The sequence below is a fragment of the Diabrotica undecimpunctata genome, chromosome 8, assembly GCF_040954645.1.
Source record: "Diabrotica undecimpunctata isolate CICGRU chromosome 8, icDiaUnde3, whole genome shotgun sequence".
Taxonomy (NCBI): Eukaryota; Metazoa; Arthropoda; class Insecta; order Coleoptera; family Chrysomelidae; genus Diabrotica; species Diabrotica undecimpunctata.
This window is the reverse complement of record NC_092810.1, coordinates 130,140,530-130,163,906: the sequence shown is the minus strand read 5'-3', so window position 1 is coordinate 130,163,906 and position 23,377 is coordinate 130,140,530. Positions and strand designations below refer to the sequence as shown.

At 33.7% G+C, this 23,377-nt stretch overlaps 1 protein-coding gene across 1 annotated transcript in view; it reads left to right on the top strand.

Moving 5' to 3' along the window:
* LOC140448568 (uncharacterized) overlaps window positions 1-23,110 on the top strand; it is a 34,911-nt gene extending 11,801 nt beyond the window's left edge. The window contains exons 2-6 of the mRNA XM_072541652.1: window positions 1,924-2,147; window positions 9,071-9,206; window positions 14,640-14,776; window positions 19,619-19,847; window positions 22,983-23,110. Of these exons, the coding sequence (XP_072397753.1) occupies window positions 1,924-2,147; window positions 9,071-9,206; window positions 14,640-14,776; window positions 19,619-19,847; window positions 22,983-23,056 (800 nt within the window). The 3' untranslated portion in view covers window positions 23,057-23,110. The remainder of the gene's footprint in view (window positions 1-1,923; window positions 2,148-9,070; window positions 9,207-14,639; window positions 14,777-19,618; window positions 19,848-22,982) is intronic.
* The last annotated feature ends 267 nt before the right edge of the window (window positions 23,111-23,377 follow it).

Here is a 23,377-nt window from a genome sequence, read left to right as displayed (position 1 = left end):
TTGCGAGCCAAACTCGATTCAGGTACGTGGCTTCAAAAAACGTCGATGTTAAAGAAGAAATGGTAGAACGGTTGAAAAAAGAAGCTTACCAACGCGTATCTAAAGAGTATTGGCATAATGATATGAACCACGGCTGTTACAGCCGGTTTCCGAAAGGCTGATCATTATCCAAATTAGGTAATCTACTGTTAACAGTCGATTAAATGCATTTTGAGTTGCAGAAACATCAATCAAACTTCAATCACATAACACACATTAACTAATCTAACAAGCAAATAATCGATGATTAACAGCCTGTCAGAAGTATTTTGGGTTTCCGAAACGCTACTTATCGTTTTATCTATGTCAAACTTCTGTCATACTAGCTTGTCAGGTAATCTGAGATTTTTGGACGATTAATCTTATTATCTTTGGTTATGTACCAATGGTTGTAAGTAAATAAAATAAAATCTTTGGTTCCGTTGTAAGATACATAAACCTAAGGTGTTTTATAAAAAGCTGTTGTTTAGAAAGAACCCAAAAATATTGTTACAAAGGTTCATTTTAAGAATTAAAGATGATAAATGACAAATTGGTAAACATTAACGAACGACACAAAATTATTAGTTAGTTGGGTTATGTTACAATAAACAGCAACATTACTTTCTTAATTTAAAGCAAGATAAAGAACAATTCGTACAGAAATAATAAACGATTATAATCGATTCTACTGTTTCCATGTAAAATCGTATGTCAAATAATCTATAATCGGTGATCACGTAATTTTACCATAATTTTCGTTTCGGAAACCTGTCGCTTGTTAACAATTGATCAAATTTGATACTTGATTACATGATTGGAGATTTGAATAACGTTTCGGAAACCGGCCGTTAGTCTATCGCTAAACTACCGCAAACCTACCACTGTGCCGACATGAGCGGCAACGCTGCGCGCCGTAAGACCAGCACTGTTGCCACTAATTGTGGCTTCTACTATAGTTGCAGCTATTCCTCGGTAATTTTCACAATTGATCTTGTAATCCTTTTTTTGTATAGTAATGAAATACTTCCAAAATGGTGTTCATGACTTAGAGATTTCGCTTGTATTTCTGCCGTAGACGGTCATATAATTAGTTCCTTAAACATTTTTTCAACATTTTTAACTTATTTTTGTTGTTAGTTTTATTAACAAACTAACTATTATAATTCTATCTTAATTTTGATTTCCATGTTCTTAAATTTTTTATCAATTTCTAGATTTCCATCCTTTTGGTTTCTCATAAATAAGTATTTATTCTTTGGCAGTTTCTTTCCCAAGACTCGTTTTTTTGTTTAAAATCTTTCCTCAACGTCTGTTTTTGTTCTTTATATTTTATTTTGTTTTCTATTAATTATGAACTTAAATATTGTTGTAATAATTATACTTATAAGTTAATTATACTTGTAAATTCTTCTTCGATTTGACTTTATCACCATTATAGTTTGTTTTTGTTGGGCTTTTACGTAATATCAAACTTAATTAAATGCTGCTTCGTATCAACAGTTTTTTAAATTTTCGTATACTTATCAATTTTATTATGGATTAAATTTGTAGCTTCTCATTCAATCGATTTTTGAATACTTCTGGTGTAATTTCATCTGGGTTTTGATGTTATATTTTTGTTTTTGTTTATCTCTATATGTGTTTCTTTCCCTTGCCATCGAATTTTGAAGTGTATTCTTGAACGTAGTAAATAGTGATCACTATCGCATGTCGCGCTTTTATTAAATTTATGCAATCAGAACCAGCTTAAAATTTTAAATAGATACTTGCCACAATAATTTATACACAGCTATACGTGGATTGAGCAAACAAGGAACATAAAAGCAATAATCGATTACATTGTAACATATTTTAATATGTAGGTGTTCAGAAACATCACTATTAACAAAATTAAAATTTTAGGTATTAATTGTGAAATTTATTCTGATGAGGATGATGATTATACAGTCAAAATAAGCGTGCCAAAATATGTAAAAGAAGGAGAAAATGTAACACTTCATTGTGAGTTCCATCCAAAATTCAACATATTAGCTGTGGAATGGTATATGGACGAACAGGAATTTTTCCGATTTTCACCCAACGGAAACCCGCCTAGAGTATTTCCAGTTCCTGGAATATCAGTTGATGTATGTATACCACTAAATAGTAGAATATAGTTTTTGTTGAAGCAAAGCTTCTATAATGGAGTTGTATTACTTTTTTTTCTACAGTAAAATGCTGAGGCGAGCATCAGGGAACATAAGATGGCGTCATCACGAAAAGCGTCATAGAATAGCGGTTCCTGACATCGATTCACTACTCTCGATAAATTTGTTTCTAGTCATCATATATTAACTTTAAGCGGGTTTAAGTTAAATACTGCATGAAAAATAACTAACAAAATATAGACATTAAGGTTGATTTTCACCCTCGATTAATTTGTTTCTGATCCTAGAGATGGCTCTACTACGGCATGCTACTGTGGTAAATTTTTTAACTTTATTGTAGATTTCTACATGATGACTCTGTAATATTTTCAAACCTTAACATAAATTGCAGTTTTCTATCATTATATCCATTGGCTGAGTTGCCAAGTTGTATAAACAGTAATTTTACCCTATAACTTATCTGCTTACTAGTAGACCAAGTAAGCAAATATATCTTTAACAACATCTTTATGTATAATATTTTACTGCTCTGCTGTGTCAGTCGAAATATAATATACCAAATAAATCATATTATCTAAACAATTTTATCGACAAAGAAATGGTATTACCATTAAATTCGTACACCATAATAATTATATTACATTTTTGTTGATAGTTAAAAATTAAATGATCTAGTATTAGGTATGTAATATTTTAGTCGAAAATAACAAAAATGTTATGCGAACATGTCTTCCTCTTCGTTTATATTTCTTATTTCATGCTTCATTAATCTTTTATATTCTCCTTGTTCTGTAAATATACAAAATATCAAGTTTTAAATTTTCAAGACTTTGGTTTTACGTGGAGATCAACTATTAGACGGGACTACTAATCCTCTCCTACTATTCTTTTTAAATGGTATATTGTCCGAACACTAAAACTAATGCTAATACTAATAGAAAAATTACCACTAATACGTCATGCATTGTGGCGCACCCAGAGGTGGGGAGGTTAGGGGGTTAACCCCCCCCCCTGTATATAAAGTAAAAAATATATAAAGAATAGTAGGAAAATGTCTTTCACACACAATACAAAAAATCCAAAACGCTAATTGAATAATTCAATTACCACGTTAAATATGCAGGACACAATAATTATTGTATAAATACATTAATAATTAATAATATTTTTCATTATATTTAGATATACATATCTAATATTAAACGTTTTTCTTTTAAGGCATATTGGTATATCGGACCCTTAAAAGAAAAACGTTTGATCAGTGTGTTTTGCCAGTGTTAACTTACGGTGCGGAAACGTTGATCATGACAAGAAGAACAGTTCAAAAGATCCGTGTGTCAAAAGGCGATGGAGCGTGCTATGTTGGGCGTTTTACTACGAGACAAGATCCCAAATCGCCAGCTACGACAAAGAACAGGAGTGACTGATGCAGTAGAGAGAGTAGCAACACTGAAATGGAACTGGGCAGGTCACGTGGCTCGAATGACAGATAAAGATGGACAAAGCGGATACTGGAATGGACACCAAGAGATGATGCCTACCGAAGCAGAGGTCGTCCACCAACACGTTGGACTGACGATCTAAAACGTTATCATAGGAATTGGATGCAAGAGGCACAAGATCGAAATAGATGGAAAATTATGAGGGAGATCTATGTCCAGCAGTGATAAGCAAAGATTGAATGATGATGATGATGATGATCTAATATTAGGCTTATGATAAAAGTAGACAGGTGGTAAACATTGTGTACTATCACCGGTTGTGTTCCTCTGCATGCGCTAGCAGTAGAAAAGAGACACTATAAGAGAAGAGAGCATTTGACAACAGCTATAAAAAAAGAAGAAAGGAAAAGATCAATGAAAAGATGGCAAGACGAGGAGAAAAACAAGGAAGATGTTGCCCAGTGGACCAAGATGCTGATCCCGAGCCTAAGGGGACTGGTTAGATTGTCTGTTTTAGAGCGTATCTTCATAGGTTCAGAAAGACAGATACAGATAAATGCCTATACTGCGAATATTCCGACATTGTTACTCACACAATGCTGGAGTGTAATAGATGTACAGTGGAGAGAAACAGAGAAAGAAATAGGTATGAACCCTGTGACTGTAAGAAAGATGATCGTGAAGATGACTGGAAGTACGAAGGGATGGAATAGTGTTCACTATTACATCCAAGCAGTCATTAAAAAGAAAGAAGAAGAAGAGAAACACTAACCAGGCCAACGACAGAGATAAGATCTAATTATTATTTTAATGGAAATAAGCCACAATTGAAGGTTAAAATAAGTTTATTAACGTTTGAATCTTTGATCTTTACCGTGGCCTATTTCTCCTGTGTATGTCTATTTTAGTCTATTCGATGGCAAATAATTCAAAAACTTTTTACTGCGCCTAATGAGATTAAAAAATAATGTAACTGGCTGTATGGCAAACTACCGAAGCCATATAAAAAAAAAGAATCTTTGATCTTTGATCTTGGACTAATAATTTGTTTATACTCCAACAATTAATAGAAAAAAGAATCGTAGTTGGTACCAAAGAACATCTAGCCTTTATCGACCTAGAAAAGGCGTATGATACAGTTCCAAGACTTAAATTGTGGCAACAACTCGACATTAGTCCATACCTTTTAGGAATAATTACAGAAGTATACAGGGAGAACACTACTTACCAACAAATCGGAAATAGACTATCAGAGCCAATAAAAGTAACTAAAGGACTAAAACATGGATGCAGTATGTCACACTTACTGTTTAATTTATATATTGAGGCAGCCCTCCATAATTGGAAAAACCAATGCAAGGGAATGGGAATCCCCATAGGAAATGACGTACTGTTCTCCACGAGACAAAACTAGTCTAAATAATGCTACACAAAAACTAAAGAGGAAGATAAAAAAACAGATTATTCGTTATGGAACGCAACAAAAATAATGAAGTGACCAAGTTTTCATTCTCCTCTTATCAAGTTCGAAAACGGCAACTGGGCTAGAAAAAATGAACAAAAAGCAGAACGATTTGCAGATTTTTTAGAAAGCACGTTCAAACCCAACGACAATGATGATGAAGAACTGATATGGGAGAACCATTCCAAATCGAAGAAAGGATAACGTTGACATCATTTCTAGAAATATCAGCACAGATTAAAGAGAATATAAGTAATAAGAAAGCTCTAGGATATGATCTTTTAACAGGATAACTTTTAAAAAATCTACCAACGAAAGCCATAGTTGGCTGACAGACCTAATAAATGCTGCTTTTAGATTGAGATATGTTCCTAGGCTCTGGAAAGTAGCCTAAGTCATTATGATTGCCAAACCAGGTAAACCTCCTGATGAAGTGACATCCTATCGTCCAATATCACTCTGTCGAAACTATTTAAAAATGTTACATTGGAAGCCCATAGGAAGGCGAAAAAAAAGAAGGCCCAGAACGAGATGGTTGGATGACGTGGAAGACGACCTGAAAACATTGAACATAAAACAATGGAGAAGAAGGGCACAAGAGAGATCTGAATGGAAGGACATAGCCAGACAGCCAAAGACCCATCCAGGGTTATGATGCCAAAAGAAGAAGAAGAAGAACTATGTTATAACCAACAGAGATTAGTATTATGTAAAATAAGAATCGCAGTAAATACATCACACCCAAGAGAGCGGTACCAAAACAAACAAAACTGAGAGTCGAAGGACTAAACGCGGAATCCGGGGAATAGCTATGCTGATTAAGAATGGCAGAGAAGATTACTGAGAACGAAACATCTGTAATTAATTTTATCCCAAAATATAACAGCCTACCTTGTCAATATAATGCTGTGCATTGTAAATGCAAAAATAATAAATAAATAAAAGACCTTTTGAAAATTACGGGGGGAAATACGCAAAATGTACCATTACAAAAAATGAGTTTATGAAAAGTAAGTCAAAGATATAGCGTTTTTTTAAATATTTATTTTCAACCCCATAAAAACCGTTTTTCAATAATTATATCCAGCAGTTGTTATAAGTTTTTCAAACTGTCCACAATTACACCAGTTATATCTTAACATGCCTTAGTAAGTCCCCTTAATGTTGACGATTAACACAGCAATACTCCCAATACTCCATCTGTCTTGAGCTACTATCATGAATGGTTGTTCAACTCTCCATATCCTCATCCATTCTCTGATATTTTTCAACTACATGGCTTTCTTAATAATAACCCCTTGTGTCATTTTAATTTAGTCATCAGAATTAATCGAAAAATATTATAATGTTTTCGTGGTATTATAAGTCCAAGATATCCTATTTTCGTGGATTTAATGCTAATCATCAGTCAACGAGTAGCTTCTGCTTGGTGTAGAACTAGTTTATTTGTCTGATTAGTCGTCTACGATTTTTTAAATGTTCATCTGTACAATTACATTTCAAAAGTCTTTACGTGGCCACCTCAATTCTACATTTTATCTCTATCTGGATCTAATTGTTCGCTAATATAGCAACCTAACTATTTAAAATTAAATATTCTTTCTATTGGTGGTCTATATATTTGTTATTGTGTATTTAGATAAGGTCTTCTTCTTCTTATTATGCTGTCTTCTAATAAAGGTTGGCGACCTCTTCTTTAAACGCTTCCCTATCTTTTGCAACGTAAAATATCTGTTGAACATTATGGTTAGTTAAATCTCCGATATTCCTCACCCAAGATTTATTCTTTCTTCCCAAGCCTTTTCTTCCTTCTACTCTTCCTTGCATGATGACGTGTAGACGAGAGTATTTATCGTTTCGAAGTATGTGGTCCAGATACGTTATTTTTTATTTTAATTGCATTCATAAGCTTTCTGTCATGTCCAATTCGTCTTAACACTTATCGTTTGAGGCTTCTGCAGGCCAAGGAATTTTAAAAATATGCTTATACAGCCACACTTCTTCTTTTTCATCTTTCTCTTGATAAGCAATTCTGCTTGTTCATTGGCAATTAATACCTCTATGGAAGATTGTCAGTCCATTTTTTGCGCTGTCGTCCGCTACTTGTTCTACCGATTGGTGACTTATCTCTTGCTATTTTGACGACACGGGTCTCCTCCATTCTGATTATGCGGTTATTCTGTTCTTTTTTTTTTCTATTTTGTGTCCATTCATTTATACACTGTACGTTAGATTTTCTTCTAATGACTTCATTTCTCTTTCGACCTCTCAGCGTATTTCCTGTAATTCTTCTCAGTACTTTTATCTCTGGCGATTCCATTAACCTTTGTGTTGTTGCTGTGTCGGGTGTTATTTCTAAGTCATTATTGGTCTTACACTGGCATTATAAATTCTTGACTTAATCTCAGTGTTAATGTGTCTGTTTCGTCATATAATGTTATCAAGGCATCCTGCCAGTCTATTTGCTTTTTGTACTTGATTTCTCACTTCTTTGTCCAGGTCTCCATAGTTGGATAGTGTAATTCCAAGGTATTGTATTTCCATTTCTTGTTAAATACTGATGCCATCAATTCTTATTTTACACGGGTTGGTTCTTTGATGATTACTATTATTTTGGTTTTCTGAGATGAGATTGTCATATTAAATTTTTTTGCTCTTATGCTAAATCTGTGGACCAGTCTTTGCAGATTATCTTCATCTTGAGCCATCAATATTGCTTCGTCCGTGGAACAGAGTATTTTTATTTCTTTGTTTCCCATTCTGCATCCTCTTTCCTTGTTAAAGATTATGATGATTCCATCCATGAATAAATTGAAGAATATATGGTTCAATGAGTCCTTCTGTCTTATTCTGTTGCATCTTTCTATAGGTTCTGTAAGTTGTTCATCTATTCTGACTTCCATTTGGTTGTTTTGGCAGATGTTTTCGATAGTTTATTATAATATTTAAGAAAATTTCTCTATTATACAGAAGGCAAATTATATCTTTTGAGTCTTACCAAGTTAAATACTTTCTTTAAGTCAATCAGTCACATAAACCCTGGTCTTTTACACTCTTATGATTTTTCCGTTATTTGCTGAATAATGAATATTACATCTCTACACGATCTTCTGATATGAAAACCCTGTTGTTTATCTGCGAAACTTAACGTCTTATTCATTAGTTCTCTTAAAATTCTTGTAAGTTGTAGGGTAGTACTTAACAAGTACTTACACCTCTAGTTTTCTGGCTGTTTTCTATCTCCTTTTTTAAATAGTAGAATTAGTTCGGTCATTCTCCATTTTTCCGGTACCTGCTGCTAGTTCTTCAGCTTTTCAGGTATTTTACGAACTTCCTGTATGTTGATATTAAATTCTTCAGTTGTGGTAGTTTTTGGAGTTTTCGGTTTTAATGTGGTTTGTTCTTCATCTGCATAAAGCTTTTTTAGATAGTCAATTCATATATCTTTTTCTATGCTCCGTTCTTTGACCTCTTATGAAGCGCAATATTTCGATTTGCAGACCATACATATCATGTTTTATTTCTTTCGAGAAGCATTTTCAGTGATTATTTTTTATTTTTATTACAAGTGCATGTGTTTCGTTTTTAATTGTCTTGTTTTTATCGTATGCCTCTTGTGTTTTGGTTGACGTTATATTTCAGGTAAGCTTTTTTGATTTCTTTACATTTTTTCTTCATTTCTATACAAAACCATGGAGTTTTTTGCCTTGAAAACGATTCATTTTTATATGTATTTCTTTCACCAAGAACTTCCTTGTCCAAGGCTAAGGTATTAGACTTAATTTTTGATCTGATGACTCTGACGACACGTAAAAAAGAAGAAGTCGTTCACTTGATTTGAAACTTCTAGAATGTAACGGTTTGGTCTTCAATAATTTTGTTTAATAGGTCCATTCTATATTTTAATTATTCTTATTTAATTATTTAGTTAAGTAATAATTTTACTGGTAAAAACTGTAGATTATTACAAATTTTAGATAAGGTTCTTTAAATTTTAGACAAATACCAGCTCAGCTAACAACGTGGTCTTAAAAAATGTACAAACCGAACTCACAAATAGATACATGTGTGAGGTATCTTGGGAAGCGCCATTATTTAATACTGCTATGGAATCAAAAATGATGTATGTAATTGGTAAGTATAATATTTTTGATAACCAAAAAAATAAATATTATACAGTTGACCTTTACCCTAATATTCCCCACTCCCTACGTGTTCAAGCATTACTATCATATTAATATATTTTAAAATTGTTAACGGTAACAGGCAAATTACAGTGTTTGTGTGATAAACTTGTGTGATAAAAAAAGAGTAATTTACTCGCCTACTAAAAAGAAGTATTCCTGCATTTCGGCTTCGTATTCGATTAAAAATATCTAAGCAAGTTAAATTGATACTATCCTGACGATATCGATGCCAAAGGTAGGCATGCCTATATAGCCCAGAGTGGTTATACAAAAATCATCGATTTCACGGCAAAATTTTTCGCAGATATCTGAAGCTTTTAAGACTTAGGTGGGGGTCACTAGATGACGAATAGATGAAGAAGTACTCGTATTTTTACCTTCCGTTTTTTTTAAAGAATAATTTATGGTCACAATTAGATTTTTTGTCTGTAAGTTTTTTCCCTTATATTTTAAATAATTAAACTATTTCAAGAGTTAGTTTTGTTAAATTTACCAACTGATAACATATTCCAGTGTTTTTTTTTTTTTCAAAATTTGTTTCAGGCTTGCAATATGATGAACTGACTATATACCACCTCTGAAACCAGCCTAGTATTTTCCTACTATCCGCTGTGCATACACTGCCTTACGGTGACATAGTACTGTGAAAAATATTTTATTATATTACGCGTCCTCGCGTAATATCTCCTTTTCTGTGTATGGTTAAAATTATTCCAATATTCCAATCATTGGGGAGGGATTTCTGTGTCCATATTTCTTTTATAAGCTGCTGTAATGCCAATATGGTGACACGGCCACCTGCTTTATATATTTCAGCTGGGAGATTATCTATTGTTTCTGGCTAGTTTTTAACTGCATTTTTAACTTTAAGAATCGTTCGTGGTTCCTCTTCCCTCTGGTCTGTTCCCTTTTACCCCATCTCTTTCGTCTTCCAAGTTTTTTTCTTCTTCCTCTACTCTATATTAAGTACCTGGTTAAAGTATTCCACCTATCTGTTCAATACGCCTTTCCTAGTTGTTAATAGGTCGCCATTCTGACGTCTGCATTGTCTTCTTAACGCCGTTCTTTTCTGTTGATGTCTGTGGCGCACCCACGGGGGGGTTTTGGGGGTATAACCCCCCCCCCCCCCCCGGGCATATAAAGTAAACAATATATAAAGAATAGTAGAAAAATGTAACTTGTCTTTCACACATAATAAAAAAAATCCAAAACGCTGATTGAATAATTAAATTACCACTTTAAATATGTAGAACACAATAATTATTGTATTATTGTATAAATACACAATAATTAATAATATTTTTCATTTTATTTAGATATCGATACCTAATATTAGGCTTATGAAAAAGTAGACAGAACGAGTCTGTTGCGAGTAACATGCGCCTGCAGGACTGTATCTGCGGCGGCCTTGTGGACTATCACGGGTTGTGTTCTTCTGCATGTGTTAGCAGTAGAAAAGAGACATCTCTATGGGAGAAGGGAGCATTTGACAACAGCTATAAAAAAAAGAAGAAAGGGAAAGATTAATGGAAAGATGGCAAGAAGAGTGGAACAACAAGGAAGATGTTTCTCAGTGGACAAAGATGCTGATCCCGAGCCTAAGGGACTGGGTAGATTGTCTGTTTTAGGGCTTATCTTCATAGTTTCAGAAAGACAGATACAGATAAATGCATATACTGCGAATACCGATATTGTTACTCACACAATGCTGGAGTGTAATAGATGTACAGTGGAGAGAAACAGAATGTATAAAGAAATAGGTATGAACCCCGTGACTGTACGAGAGATGATCGTGAAGATGACGGGAAATACGGAGGGATGGAATAGTGTTCACAATTACATCCGAGCAGTCATTAAAAAGAACGAAGAAGAAGAGAAACACCAACCGAGTTAACGACAGAGATAAGATCTAATTACTATTTGAATGGGAATAAGTCGCAATTAAAGGTTAAAATAAGTTTATTGACGTTTGAATTTTTGATCTTTGATCTTGCACCGATAATTTGTTTATACTCCAACAATTAATAGAAAAAATAATAGCGGTTGGTACCGAAGTACATCTAGCCTTTATCGACGTAGAAAAGGCGTATGATATAGTTTCAAGACTTAGATTGTGGCAAGCTTAACAACAACTCGACATTAGTCCATACCTTTTAGGAATAATCACAGAAGTATACAGGGATAACACTACTTACCTAAAAATCGGATATAAAATATCAGAGCCAATAAAAGTAACTAAAGGACTAAAACAAGGATGCAGTATGTCACCCTTACTGTTTAATTTATATATTGACGCAGCCCTCAAAAATTGGAAAAACTCCTGTCAGGGAATGGGAATCCCCATAGAAAATGACGTACTGTTCTCCCTGAACTATGCGTATGACCAAGTCATCCTAGCTCAAGATTCTTATGATCTAGAATTTATGATAAGCGTCTATAAAGAGAATATTTAAAATAGGGGTTACAAGTCAGCATGAAGAAAACAGAATATTTACTTAGTTATCAATTCAGATGCAAGGTTTGAAGTTTTAATAGACGAGAACGTGGAAATCAAACAAGTGGAAAATTTTAAATATTTAGGTCCACTCATTGCTAAGAACGGCTTGGAAGAAACCGAAATTAAAGACGAATTAATCAGGGACGTAAAATTGTAGTATGCCTGAATTCCTTATGGTGGGATCACAACATTTCCAAAAGGAACAAAAAAAGAATAGGGCAAACCATGGTTGAATCAGTTCTTTGTTATGGCTCTGAAGTATGGACAATTAATGCAGACCTGAAGAGAAGATTGTTGGCAGTTGAAATGGATTATTTGAGAAGAACTGCTAGAACATTAAGGCAGGAAAGGAAGACCAACGAATCTATAAGAAATAACATAAATGCTACAGAAACGGTCATTGACACATTTGAAAGAAGAGGTTCAAAATGGTTTGGACATCTATTGAGAATGCCTGACGAACGTTGGCCCCAAAAACTTCGCAAATGGAAGCCCCCTGGAAGAAGAAAAGGAGGTAGACCTCGACGCTCATGGAATGAAAGAATTAGAAGAGCGATGGAATCGAGAGGTTTGGAGGAGAAGCATGCCTTGGACTGGGAGGATTGGTGAAGGAGAACGGGAATACGGCGATAGCCCTCTCCAAAATGGTTAACCTTCAATTGTGGTTTATTCCCATTAAAATAGTGATTACTTTAAAATGGCACAAGAAAATTGCTTCAGAACAATAGATAAGATCTAGATACGAGAAGGGAGTGTTCCAAAAATGTCGTCAGCCTTACAGTGGCCACCCCACTTTCGGGAGGGTGGTTTTAGTTGGTAGGCAGGATAATAAATACCTGAATCTTAGGCACCGCTATCTTTAGTACTTTAAATTAAACTAAAACCCAAATTTTAGGGACTCAAAATAGAGGTAGCATAAAAAAAAATTCAAAACCCCCCCCCCTAAGACAAATTCTGGGTGCGCCACTGGTTGATGTTAACTTTCTTATAGGATGCTCTTGAAAAAAAAATTGTTACACAACTCAACCTGCTATCCTAGATTTACTCTCCATATCGAAGAGACGCTCTCTCCCAGGGCAACTACGATTCTGTCGTTCTATGCATGCCACACTCTACTATCCTTATGAAGTTGAAATACCTACAGAGGTAATATGGATTGTCTAACAATAGATAACTACTAATGGTTATAAAAGACTAATGATTTTTGATTTATAATTAAAAGTGACAAACGTGACAGTATCACCATCGATGACTTTAACCTCGAGCGCGTCAGAGCATTTCAGTATTTTGGAATAACAATAACTGAAGACAATAACGGATTACAAGAAATACACATTAGGATACAAGCTAAGAACAGATGTGTTTAAGCCCTTCAAAATCTTATAATAGAAACAACTAACAGAAATATAAAGTTAAATTAATATTAAACAGTCGTAAGACCAGTAATAATGTATGGTAGCGAGACGTGCATAATAACAAAGTCTTACAAATAACGACCACGTGTTTGAAAAAGAAAAATCCTAAGAAAGATTTTTGGGCCAGTGCTAGATGGGACAACAAGACGATATAGGTTAGATATAGAGTACTAATAAAAACTGGTATGGGAAGCCCCCACTGAAAGATGAATACGGTGACGATCCCGACTCGTGGTGAGATAATATAGTTGCTTCTTCTTTTAGTTCCTTCTCCCATCGGAGGTTGGCTATCATCACAGCTATCGGTACCTTATTGGCGGCTGTTTTGAAAAGATCTACTGAGCTGCAACTATACCAGGTTTCAATAGGTAACATAACCTAATCCAACGGTAACTTTAACATCTTAATATTTTATAAGAAATAATGTAAACCAAATGTAACTAATTATTTTTTAACGGGTTTTTACCCATATATTTAGTGGCTACATTAATGTACTCCTAGACACTGATGATGGAATATGGATTCCGAAAACGTTTTGTCTAACATAGCCCGTTTGGGTTTTTAAATATATACCTTTTACAAAGGATTTTAATAAATTTTTTAATATATGGTATACAGCCAACTACAGGAACGTAGATTCCTTGTGGGGTTTATTATGTAGTCCATATTTTATACTGACTTGATGTAATCTATTTACTAAGCGTTGCAGTGCTTCTAGACTATATGCAAAAACAGCGGTGTCGTCTGCGAATCTTATGTTGTTTAAGATTTTTTCGTTTATTGATATACCCTGTTGTTCCTCTGATATTGCTTCCTTAAAAATAGTTTCGCTGTACAGATTAAGTAACAATTAGGACAGCACGCAACCCTGTCTAACACTTCTATTGATTTCTGTAGTTTCTGTATCGACGTTTTTCGATTCTAACCTTTGCTTTTTGATTCCAGTACAGATTGACGCTAACCCGTATATCTCGACTATCCACATTCTTTTCTTTTAACAGTTTTACGAGTTTCTGATGTCGTACTCTATCAAAATCCTTTTGATAATTTATAAAGGAGGCATAGAGATCCTGGTTCATATCTAGTCGTCTTTGCGCGAGAACGTTAAAAGCGAACAGAGCCTCTCTCGTTCCTAGTCCTCATCTGAATCCAAACTTGGTGTAATCTATATCTTCTTCTATTTTTTTGTATAGTCTTCCATGTATTATTTTGAGAACTATCTTAAGTGTGTGTTAAGATAATATAGCACAAGACCCTAAATCAATCGACGTGGAGAATTTGATGGAGCTTGCCAAGACAGAAAGCAATGAAGGCATGTTATCAAGTCAGCTAAAAACCCACGCAGGGTTGTTATGCCAAGAAGTAAATAAGTAGGTCAATCATCAGCATATTTTTCACTGAAGTGAATTTGTAGGTCTAAGTAATTCTAATTTTGTAAATAAATACTTTTTAAAACATATTATTTTAGATGAACCAGAGAGTGAATTAGTTCTAACAGTCGCCACAAAAAATACGAGTTACGGAGGCTCATTCATAAGAGCTGTTTGTACTAGTCCTCCATTGGCAGTTCGTCCAAACTTTACATGGTTTCTCAATGGAGTCCAGGTAAACAAACTATTACAAATTATGCATTCAATGTTTGTAGAGTGATTGATTAGTGTGATAAAGCTCAGTAGATCCGAAATAATAATAGATAAAATCAAAGTTAATAACAATAATTGAATGGCCACCCTGAATAAGGTTGTAGCCCACAAAATTATGTTTTTGCAGGAAACGTTTTTTTTTCGTTTGTAATCAAATTTAAGATCAATAATGTACTTTTTATTATTGGATAATGAAAGCAAACCAATTTATGAGAGGATAATATAGCAGAAAGTTTGATATATAAAAAACTTAAGGCCATATCATCATCATCATCAATTAGCCTATATTTGTCCACTGCTGAACGTAGGCCTCCCGTAAAATTTTCCACCTATTCCTATCTTATGCTTCTTGCATCCAGTTCGTGGTGATGCGTTTGATATCATCCGTCCATCTAGTCGTTCCTTAAGGCTATATACGGCGATATAAATCAGTTTAGTGGAACAAGGTTGTAACATCACTGAAATTTATCAAAATGCGTTGGTTACAACTTTTTAACATATTGTGTGACAACGTAAGGAAATAAGACAAATGAGACTGCTTGTTAAGAAAATGATACTTATTTTTCAAGGAACACCCATAGCTCTTTTTATTTATATAAACCTACATTATTAACAAAGAAAATAAAAAATTATTTTTAATTTTCCGTTAAAGTAAGGTATAAATAAAATTCCCTATATTCTGGATTAGGAATATAAAATCCACCAAGTTCTTTTTTTTATTTACACGCAAAGGATTCTTATACAACACAGGAAGACTTTCCATTGGAATGGCAACTGGTGGCAAAAAAACAATATTTAACTCCTCTTTCTTTTTTTAGTAAAGAGATGGGAAGTCCAAGGTCGCAATACATTGTGGCTATCTCGATATAATAGATTTGTAGGATCATCACTAGTAATTTTGTACCACAGCGCTGCTGTTATTTCAGTCTTGTTTTTCAGTAAAGCTGACTCGACTATAGTTAAGTCTTTAAAATCACTCCGTTCAAGAACGCACAATAAATGGCTTAGAGGGTCTTGCATTGGCTATAACTTCAATCCAATCTTTTGGATGATACACTATTGTAGTTTTTTCTTACGGTCAATAAGAGCGAAATCTCTATCGCAGGGCCAGAAGCTGTGTCCGCTAATTAAAAACTTTTGCTCCACAGATGTAAAATATTTCATAGTGACCATGTACTGGTATAATGCAATACTACGCCAATTATTATTTAGTCGTATAAATCAGTCTGACCAAACAATTAATTTTCTTTCTGTTTTTTTTTATGGGCTTAAGATTAGTGGTAATATACTTTAGTAGGTAGGATGTTGTTTCAGCTGTACCTCTTTTTGCTACAATTTCATGCCACAAACACATAAAACCCTCGTTTGTACCCATATTGTGAATTGCTTGATTATAACATAAATATTGACGTTAGTAGAATATGTTACAATGTTTTAGGGCCCGGCAAAACAGTACCTGCTGTAGATCTGTACATAGAACAATATTATTGGGAATATTTTGAGCTAATTCTATATCCTCGACATCACAATTTTTTGCCAAAACAGAAACCAAATTCAATTTATCAAAATTTAATAACAAGCAGTGGCACACCCACAAAATTGTACATGTAACTTCATTCATTGTCATATACCTATCCTTTTTATTAAAAAAACCAATAAATTATCACACATTTCTAAAATATATCTATGGAATAAATGTAAATAACTTTTTCCGTCGACCATCCATTTATGATTAATTTTAACACCCTCAAAATCATTGATTAATGACCCCTATTAATGAATGATTTTCTATTAATGAACGATTTTATTATAGGAAACACAACATACATTGCTTGTATAATAATTTAACCACATTTAACGCTCTGTGATTGGCAGTGACCTGTGGTGTAGGCAACCAAACATATAGGTACCCATTTATATTCCCACTAAAAAATTATTTAAAATGACAGCCGCTGTAAGTACTGTCTGTCATTGTATGTCATTATTTATCGTTAAGTAAATAAAAATTTAAACTAAGATATTTTTATTTCTAAAAAGTTCGGTCGACGGAAAAGTTTTGTAACGAACTTGTGAATTAAAATGGCGATTAACAATCTCGAACATTAACGCACTCGCTTCGCTCGCGCGTTAATATATCTTAATTGTTAATCACCCTTATTAATACACTTGTTGGTTAAATAACTATTAATAATTTAATAATATAAAACATCACTTTCATTAAACAAACAATTACATAATACCTTATTCCTATTTCATTTGTTAATATCTCCCCCTCAAGAACTTCCCCGCTAATTATCAAACAGTTACAATAAAACAGTTGATCACCCATCACGAGCAATTCACGATAGTTTGAACTATGTTTCACGAATCATTAATTAATAATTATTGTACAGGCATGTAAGTAGTATTTTGGTTATTTACTAATTTATTTCAATTTAATAGATTATCTTATACCAATTTGTGGATTTGTACTTTGTCTGCTTCATCAATTTTATTCATATTAATAATCACAGACATGTAATATTGGCATAATTACTATAATTGTTATCTTTATAAGACAGCACCCTAATGCGGGCTTTGTAATTTCAGCATTTAATTTACCTGGTACCGTTAGACCTGAAGATGCTTTGCAAAGTATAGTAAACAAAACTGGTTGTTTTGGTGATAAAATTAAATTGATTGTGAAAAGTCTTATTTTATTTCCTTTTACCTATTTACAATACATATGATTTTATAAATTTTCCAAAGCTTTTATTTCTTTATAAACAAAGTTATTTCTGTATTTGTCAAAATATTTATTTACTAATATTTTTTTTATTTTTTTATTTACACACAGAAATAAGAAGAACGATCAGAGATGCAAAGAAAAGATGCTATAGTGACAGATGCGAAGAGATTGAACAGTTGGTAGGGAAACATAACTTAAACCTTCATAAAAAAATTAGGGAATCAACAGGCACTAATATTAAGAAAAAATCAAACATACTGCTGGATAAAAACGGCAAAATAATTATAGACGTCGATAAAAGGCTTAAAAAATGGCAGGAATATATTCAAGAGCTATTTAAAGATGAAAGGACTGAAATAGTACTAGAGCAGGAAAAGTTCGACAACGGCCCAGACATAACAGATGATGAGGTATTAGAGGGGATAAAGCGAATAAAGCAAAGAACAACAAGACAACAGGTCCTCACGAAATATCTGTAGACATAATACAGTTAATAGAAGAACAGCAAATTTGAATATTGGTCGACTTATTCAATACAATATACAGTATAGAAATCATTCCCAGAGATTGGCTGATGTCAACATTCATAACATTACCAAAAAAACCAAATGCAAAAGAATTTCAAGACCACCGGATAGTTAGTTTAATGAGTCATACGTTCAAAATTTTTAAAGATTATACACCAGAGAATACACAACAAACTTGAGCAGGACATAAGTGACACACAACTTGGATTTAGAAATGCACTGGGAACGAGGGTAGCCCTGTTCGCTGTGAATGTACTTGTGCAAAGGTGCATGGATGTTATTCAGCCAGTATATATGTGTTTCTTGGATTACAACAAAGCCTTCGATAAGGTCAGACATAACCGTCTTATCGAATTACTTGAAAAAAAAACTTAGATATGAGAGACATCAGGATCATTAGCGCTATCTAGTATAATCAGATCGCTGTGGTAAAAGAGAACAACGTCTTTTCAAATGAAATACAGATTGAAAGGGGCGTCAGGCAGAGCTGTGTCCTGTCTTCTACTTTGTTCAATTTGTATTCAGAGGAAATAATCCAGGAAGCACTAGAAGAACTAACTGTGGGAATAAAAGTAAATGGCCGACCAATCAATAATATACGGTTTGCCGACGACACTATTTTATTGGCGGAATGTCTTGAGGATTTACAATAAATGGTTGATAGAGTGGTAGAAGTCAGTGAAGAAAACGGACTGTCCCTAAACACAAAAAAGACACAATTTATTGTAATTACAAAAGCCCAACAGCGCCAAGAAAACATAACAATCCATGGAGAACAAGAAATCTGGGTACAATAATTAACGAAAATAATGAGTACACAGAAGAGATTAAGGCAAAAATAGGACATGCAAGAAATTCTTTCGACAAACTGAAAAAAGTACTCTGCAGCATTGACATTTCAATTTCTTTAAAGATAAGACTTCTGAGATGCTACGTGTTCTCCGCATTATTTTATGGGTTGGAGGCTTGGACATAAAAGAAATATGTTTCGGACAGATTAGAAGCCTTCTAGTTATGGGCCTACAGAAGGATATTAAGAATAAGTTGCGTGGATATAGTTACGAACGTCGAGATGTTGAGAAGAGTGGGAAAAGATAAAGAGGTTTTAAATACAATTAAAGTCAGAAAACTGCAATATCTGGGACATGTCATGAGAGGCGAGCGTTATAACTTGCTGCAATTAATAATACAAGGAAGAATACAGGGTAGAAGGAGTCGCGGAAGAAGACGCATCTCCTGGTTAAACAATTTGAGAGCTTGGTTTAACTGCACTTCTGCTGACCTCTTTAGAGCAGCGGTATCGAAAGTGCGAATTGCCATGATGGTTGCCAACCTTCTTAGAGGAGATGGCACATGAAGAAGAAGAAGTATTTTGTATAATAAACCAGTGACATATGACGTATACGTATAAAATATACTTTTAAAATTAGTGGTAGTTTTTGTGTATAGGTGGAGCTTGGGTTTTCATTGCGAAAGAGAGACAGAATAAGCAAATTATAATATCGATTATATAATTTTTATGTGCTTCTGAAAATATGTTTGTTTATAGGATTATGATGATGCTTCTCAAATAATCGAACGAAGTGGTGATAATTTAAATAAATTTACGTCTTATTTTGTCCGTAAAGTTGATCCTGAAATGCTTATGTACGACGAAGCAAACTTGACATGTGAAGCTCAAATTAAAGATATCTACACAGCACAGAAGTCAATAATATTGCAAAATGGTAATAACAGTGCGATGAATTATTTGGATATAGAAGAATATCCTGTAGCTGGTAAGTATAGTTTATATTTTATATTTAACAAACTCCTTTTTTATTAAATATTCTACATCAAAATTTTATTGAATGATATTATAATTTAAATGAAATAAAACACGGTTTTTAGTGATCACAAAATAGTATCTATCTATAAAATATAAAAGGCTAGAACTACAAGTCACATTGTTTGTCCGGTAGGGTAACTACGCCACCTAGGAAAGAAATCTGAATTAACAACATCTGATATTTCAGTCATATTTTGTTCTTAAAACAATACAGTTAAAATTGTTCTGAAGCTATTTTCTTGTGGCGTTTTTAAATAATCACTATTTTAATAGGAATAAGCCACAATTGAAGGTTAAAATAAGTTTATTGACGTTCAACGTTCGAGAACGATTTCTGAAGTGGAGTTTTTTTTTGTGGCGCTCCCTTTTTCTATCGCTTAATAATTTTTGATAGGTACTCAATCCCTCTTAACCCTGTGTTGGTGTGGTGGGGTAAGATACAGCCCACGTAGGCAAAAAATGGAATTTCTCTCAAAAACAGCATCTTACCGCCGTCTATTGTTCAGTAGCTGTTACTATAACATCACCCTATCGAGTAGCATTGTTATTTTCATAATTTCTTTAATACCCACTTACATAGATGTCAGAATATGCCCCAGGGGTATGTCACGCTCCACCACACCTCTGGCGTCAGTCAGTTAATCATTGTTGATGCCTGGCCATTTTTTCCGAACTTCACGTGATTTTTTTGTTTTTTACTCTGGTTGTTGTGCTCAAAATTTGTTATGAATATGTGTAGTTATGAACAAGAGCAAGCAAGGTTGCTAAGATTCTGGAAAGAGGTACAAAGTGATAAAGATGAGGCTATTCCTGATTCCGAAGACGAAGTGCAGCTCGACAATGTTAGTGAAAGTTCTCAAGACACAGACACAGAACAAGATGGCGACGAAGATGAAAGTGAACAAGAGAATGGAGATGATATGAGTACGTTTGCTAGATATTATTGGGGCAGAGATAAAGTAACGAAATGGGCTAAAAAGGTAGAACTACGATCGGTTCGCACTAGAGCCGAAAATATAATTTCTCAATTGCCTGGCGTGAAACGACACGATAAAGAAGCTAAAACTGCAATTGATTGTTAAAAGCTTTTCATGGATGACATACTCATTGCTGATATTGTAAAACATACTAATGAGAAAATCAAGTAAGTGAACGTTACAACGATGATCGCCAATACGTAGTAAAAGTGACCTCCGAGCAAGAAATCAAGGCTGTATTTGAATTACTTTATTTAGCAGGAATTCATCGATCGTCCCGGCAAAACCTCGAAGATTTCTGGGCAAATGACGGCACAGAAATGGCAATATTTAAGAAAACTATGTCTCTAAAACGCTTTCAACTTCTGCTAAGGTGCTTGCGGTTTTACAATTGAGCTACACGCGTAGATAGAATCAAAATCGATTAATTAGCCCCTAATAGAGGTGTTTTCGACAGAGTAGTTGACAATTTTTAGTTTGCCTATACACCTGGCATGTATCTCACTGTTGATAAAAAATTGGAGGCATTTCGTGGCAGGTGCCCTTTTCGGCAGTACATTTCAAATAAACCGGATCGTTATGGAATCAAAATCTTTGCTTTAGTCAATTCAAGATGTTATTATACTACAAACTTGTAAATTGATTGTGGTTATCAACCGAATGGTGCTTTTAAACTGAGTACGAAGCCTACAGATGTAGTTTTACGATTGATTTCACCAGTGTCTGGCAGTAAACAAAATATCACATTCGATAATTTGTTCACTAATTATCCATTAATGCAACAACTTCTTGAAAAACACCAATTCACATCTTTGGGTACTGTCCGAAAGAACAAGAAGCAAATTCCTTTTACAATGGTCAACACAAAAAATCGAGAACAGTATTCTACACTTTTTGGTTTCCAAAAACATACAACCTTAGTATCCTATATCCCAAAGAAAAACAAAAATGTTCTGTTGTTATTAACACTACATAGTCACATTCTACAATGTTACTAAAGAAGGGGTTGACACCGTTGACCAGTTATCAGGTACATACGACGTTTCCCAAAACAGCAGAAGGTGACCGTTGACGGTATTCTATGCACTCTTGAATATGTGTGGAATTAGCTTCCAAGTAATCTTTAAGATCAACAATAATGACTATACACTAAAGCGTCGAAACTATTTGAAATATCTTAGTTTGTCACTGATAGCAGATTATATGGAATAAAGACAACAGAATCCTCGATTGCCGAGAAAACTACGTGAGACACCGGGCTATAAGACTGCAGATTGTGATGAATCGTTGTCTAAACATCAGAAAGTACAAGGTAGATATGTAGTCTGTCCCAGAACAAGAGATAGAAAAAGTCGCTGTAAGAAACTGATACATGTGTTATGATTGCAGACATATTGTTTGTTTAGAACTCGCATGTTTCAAATGCAATACTTGCATCAACGAGGAAAGTCAGTAACTTTTGTTGATGTATATACTATTCTTTATAATGTTTATTTGTTTATAAGTCAATAAAGAAAATTGTGTTGTGTTTTGTGTTCAGAAGTCTTTAGTTTTTTTTTATTTCAAAAAAATGTAATGATTTTAAGTTGCTCTTTCTGCTATTTTTGAACTGTGCAATAAATTGTTTGAGCTGATAATACTTTTTTAATTTTTTTAATAGTACGCACTATTTTAAACGAAAAGTATATACTTTTGATGCAGATACTCAAGTATTGAGTTTTCCAAGACGTATGTTGCTATGGGGTATGGTACACCCCACCACACTAGACACGTAAGTTTTAGGCACCACACCAACGCAGGGTTAATCAACATGAGCAGTACAACTATCCCTTTTTTCGGTGTATGCCTGTTTGAAAACGACTAGTAAGTTGGTTGTTGCAGCGCATATGGCCCTTAGCGTTTTCTCTTGATTTTTATTTTTGTATATTCTGCAATCTCCTAAAATTCTTTTTGATGCAAAAATATGGATTTACAGAACATGCAAATAAAAAAAAATCTGGTATATGTAAAACAAATTTTTCCACTGTTAGTATTACACATTGTATCTATACATTATTTATTATATGAATATACTTTACTTCAGTATTTAATTTTGTTGGTATTTTTAGGAAGTCCAAGAATCATCGCTAGCGTAAATATATTTGGAGCAGTTTTGATTTATAAATTATTGTTGAGCTTTTAAAAACGTTATGTACTAATCCATTATAAAATTTTAATAAAATTTAAAAGCAAATTATTCTTAAATAAATATTATTTTATCCCTACTTCATATCGCTTTTAACTAACGGATAAATATATATATATATATATATATATATATATATATATATATATATATATATATATATATATATATATATAGATGAATCCATAAAAAATATTATTTGTAAGATATATCTACTTGTATTATATTCCGAAAGATTAGATAAGAATAATACTATTACAAGAATTAAAATTAAACTCAACAGGCCTCTGGGTTAAATCGCGTCGATTATTACTGCGC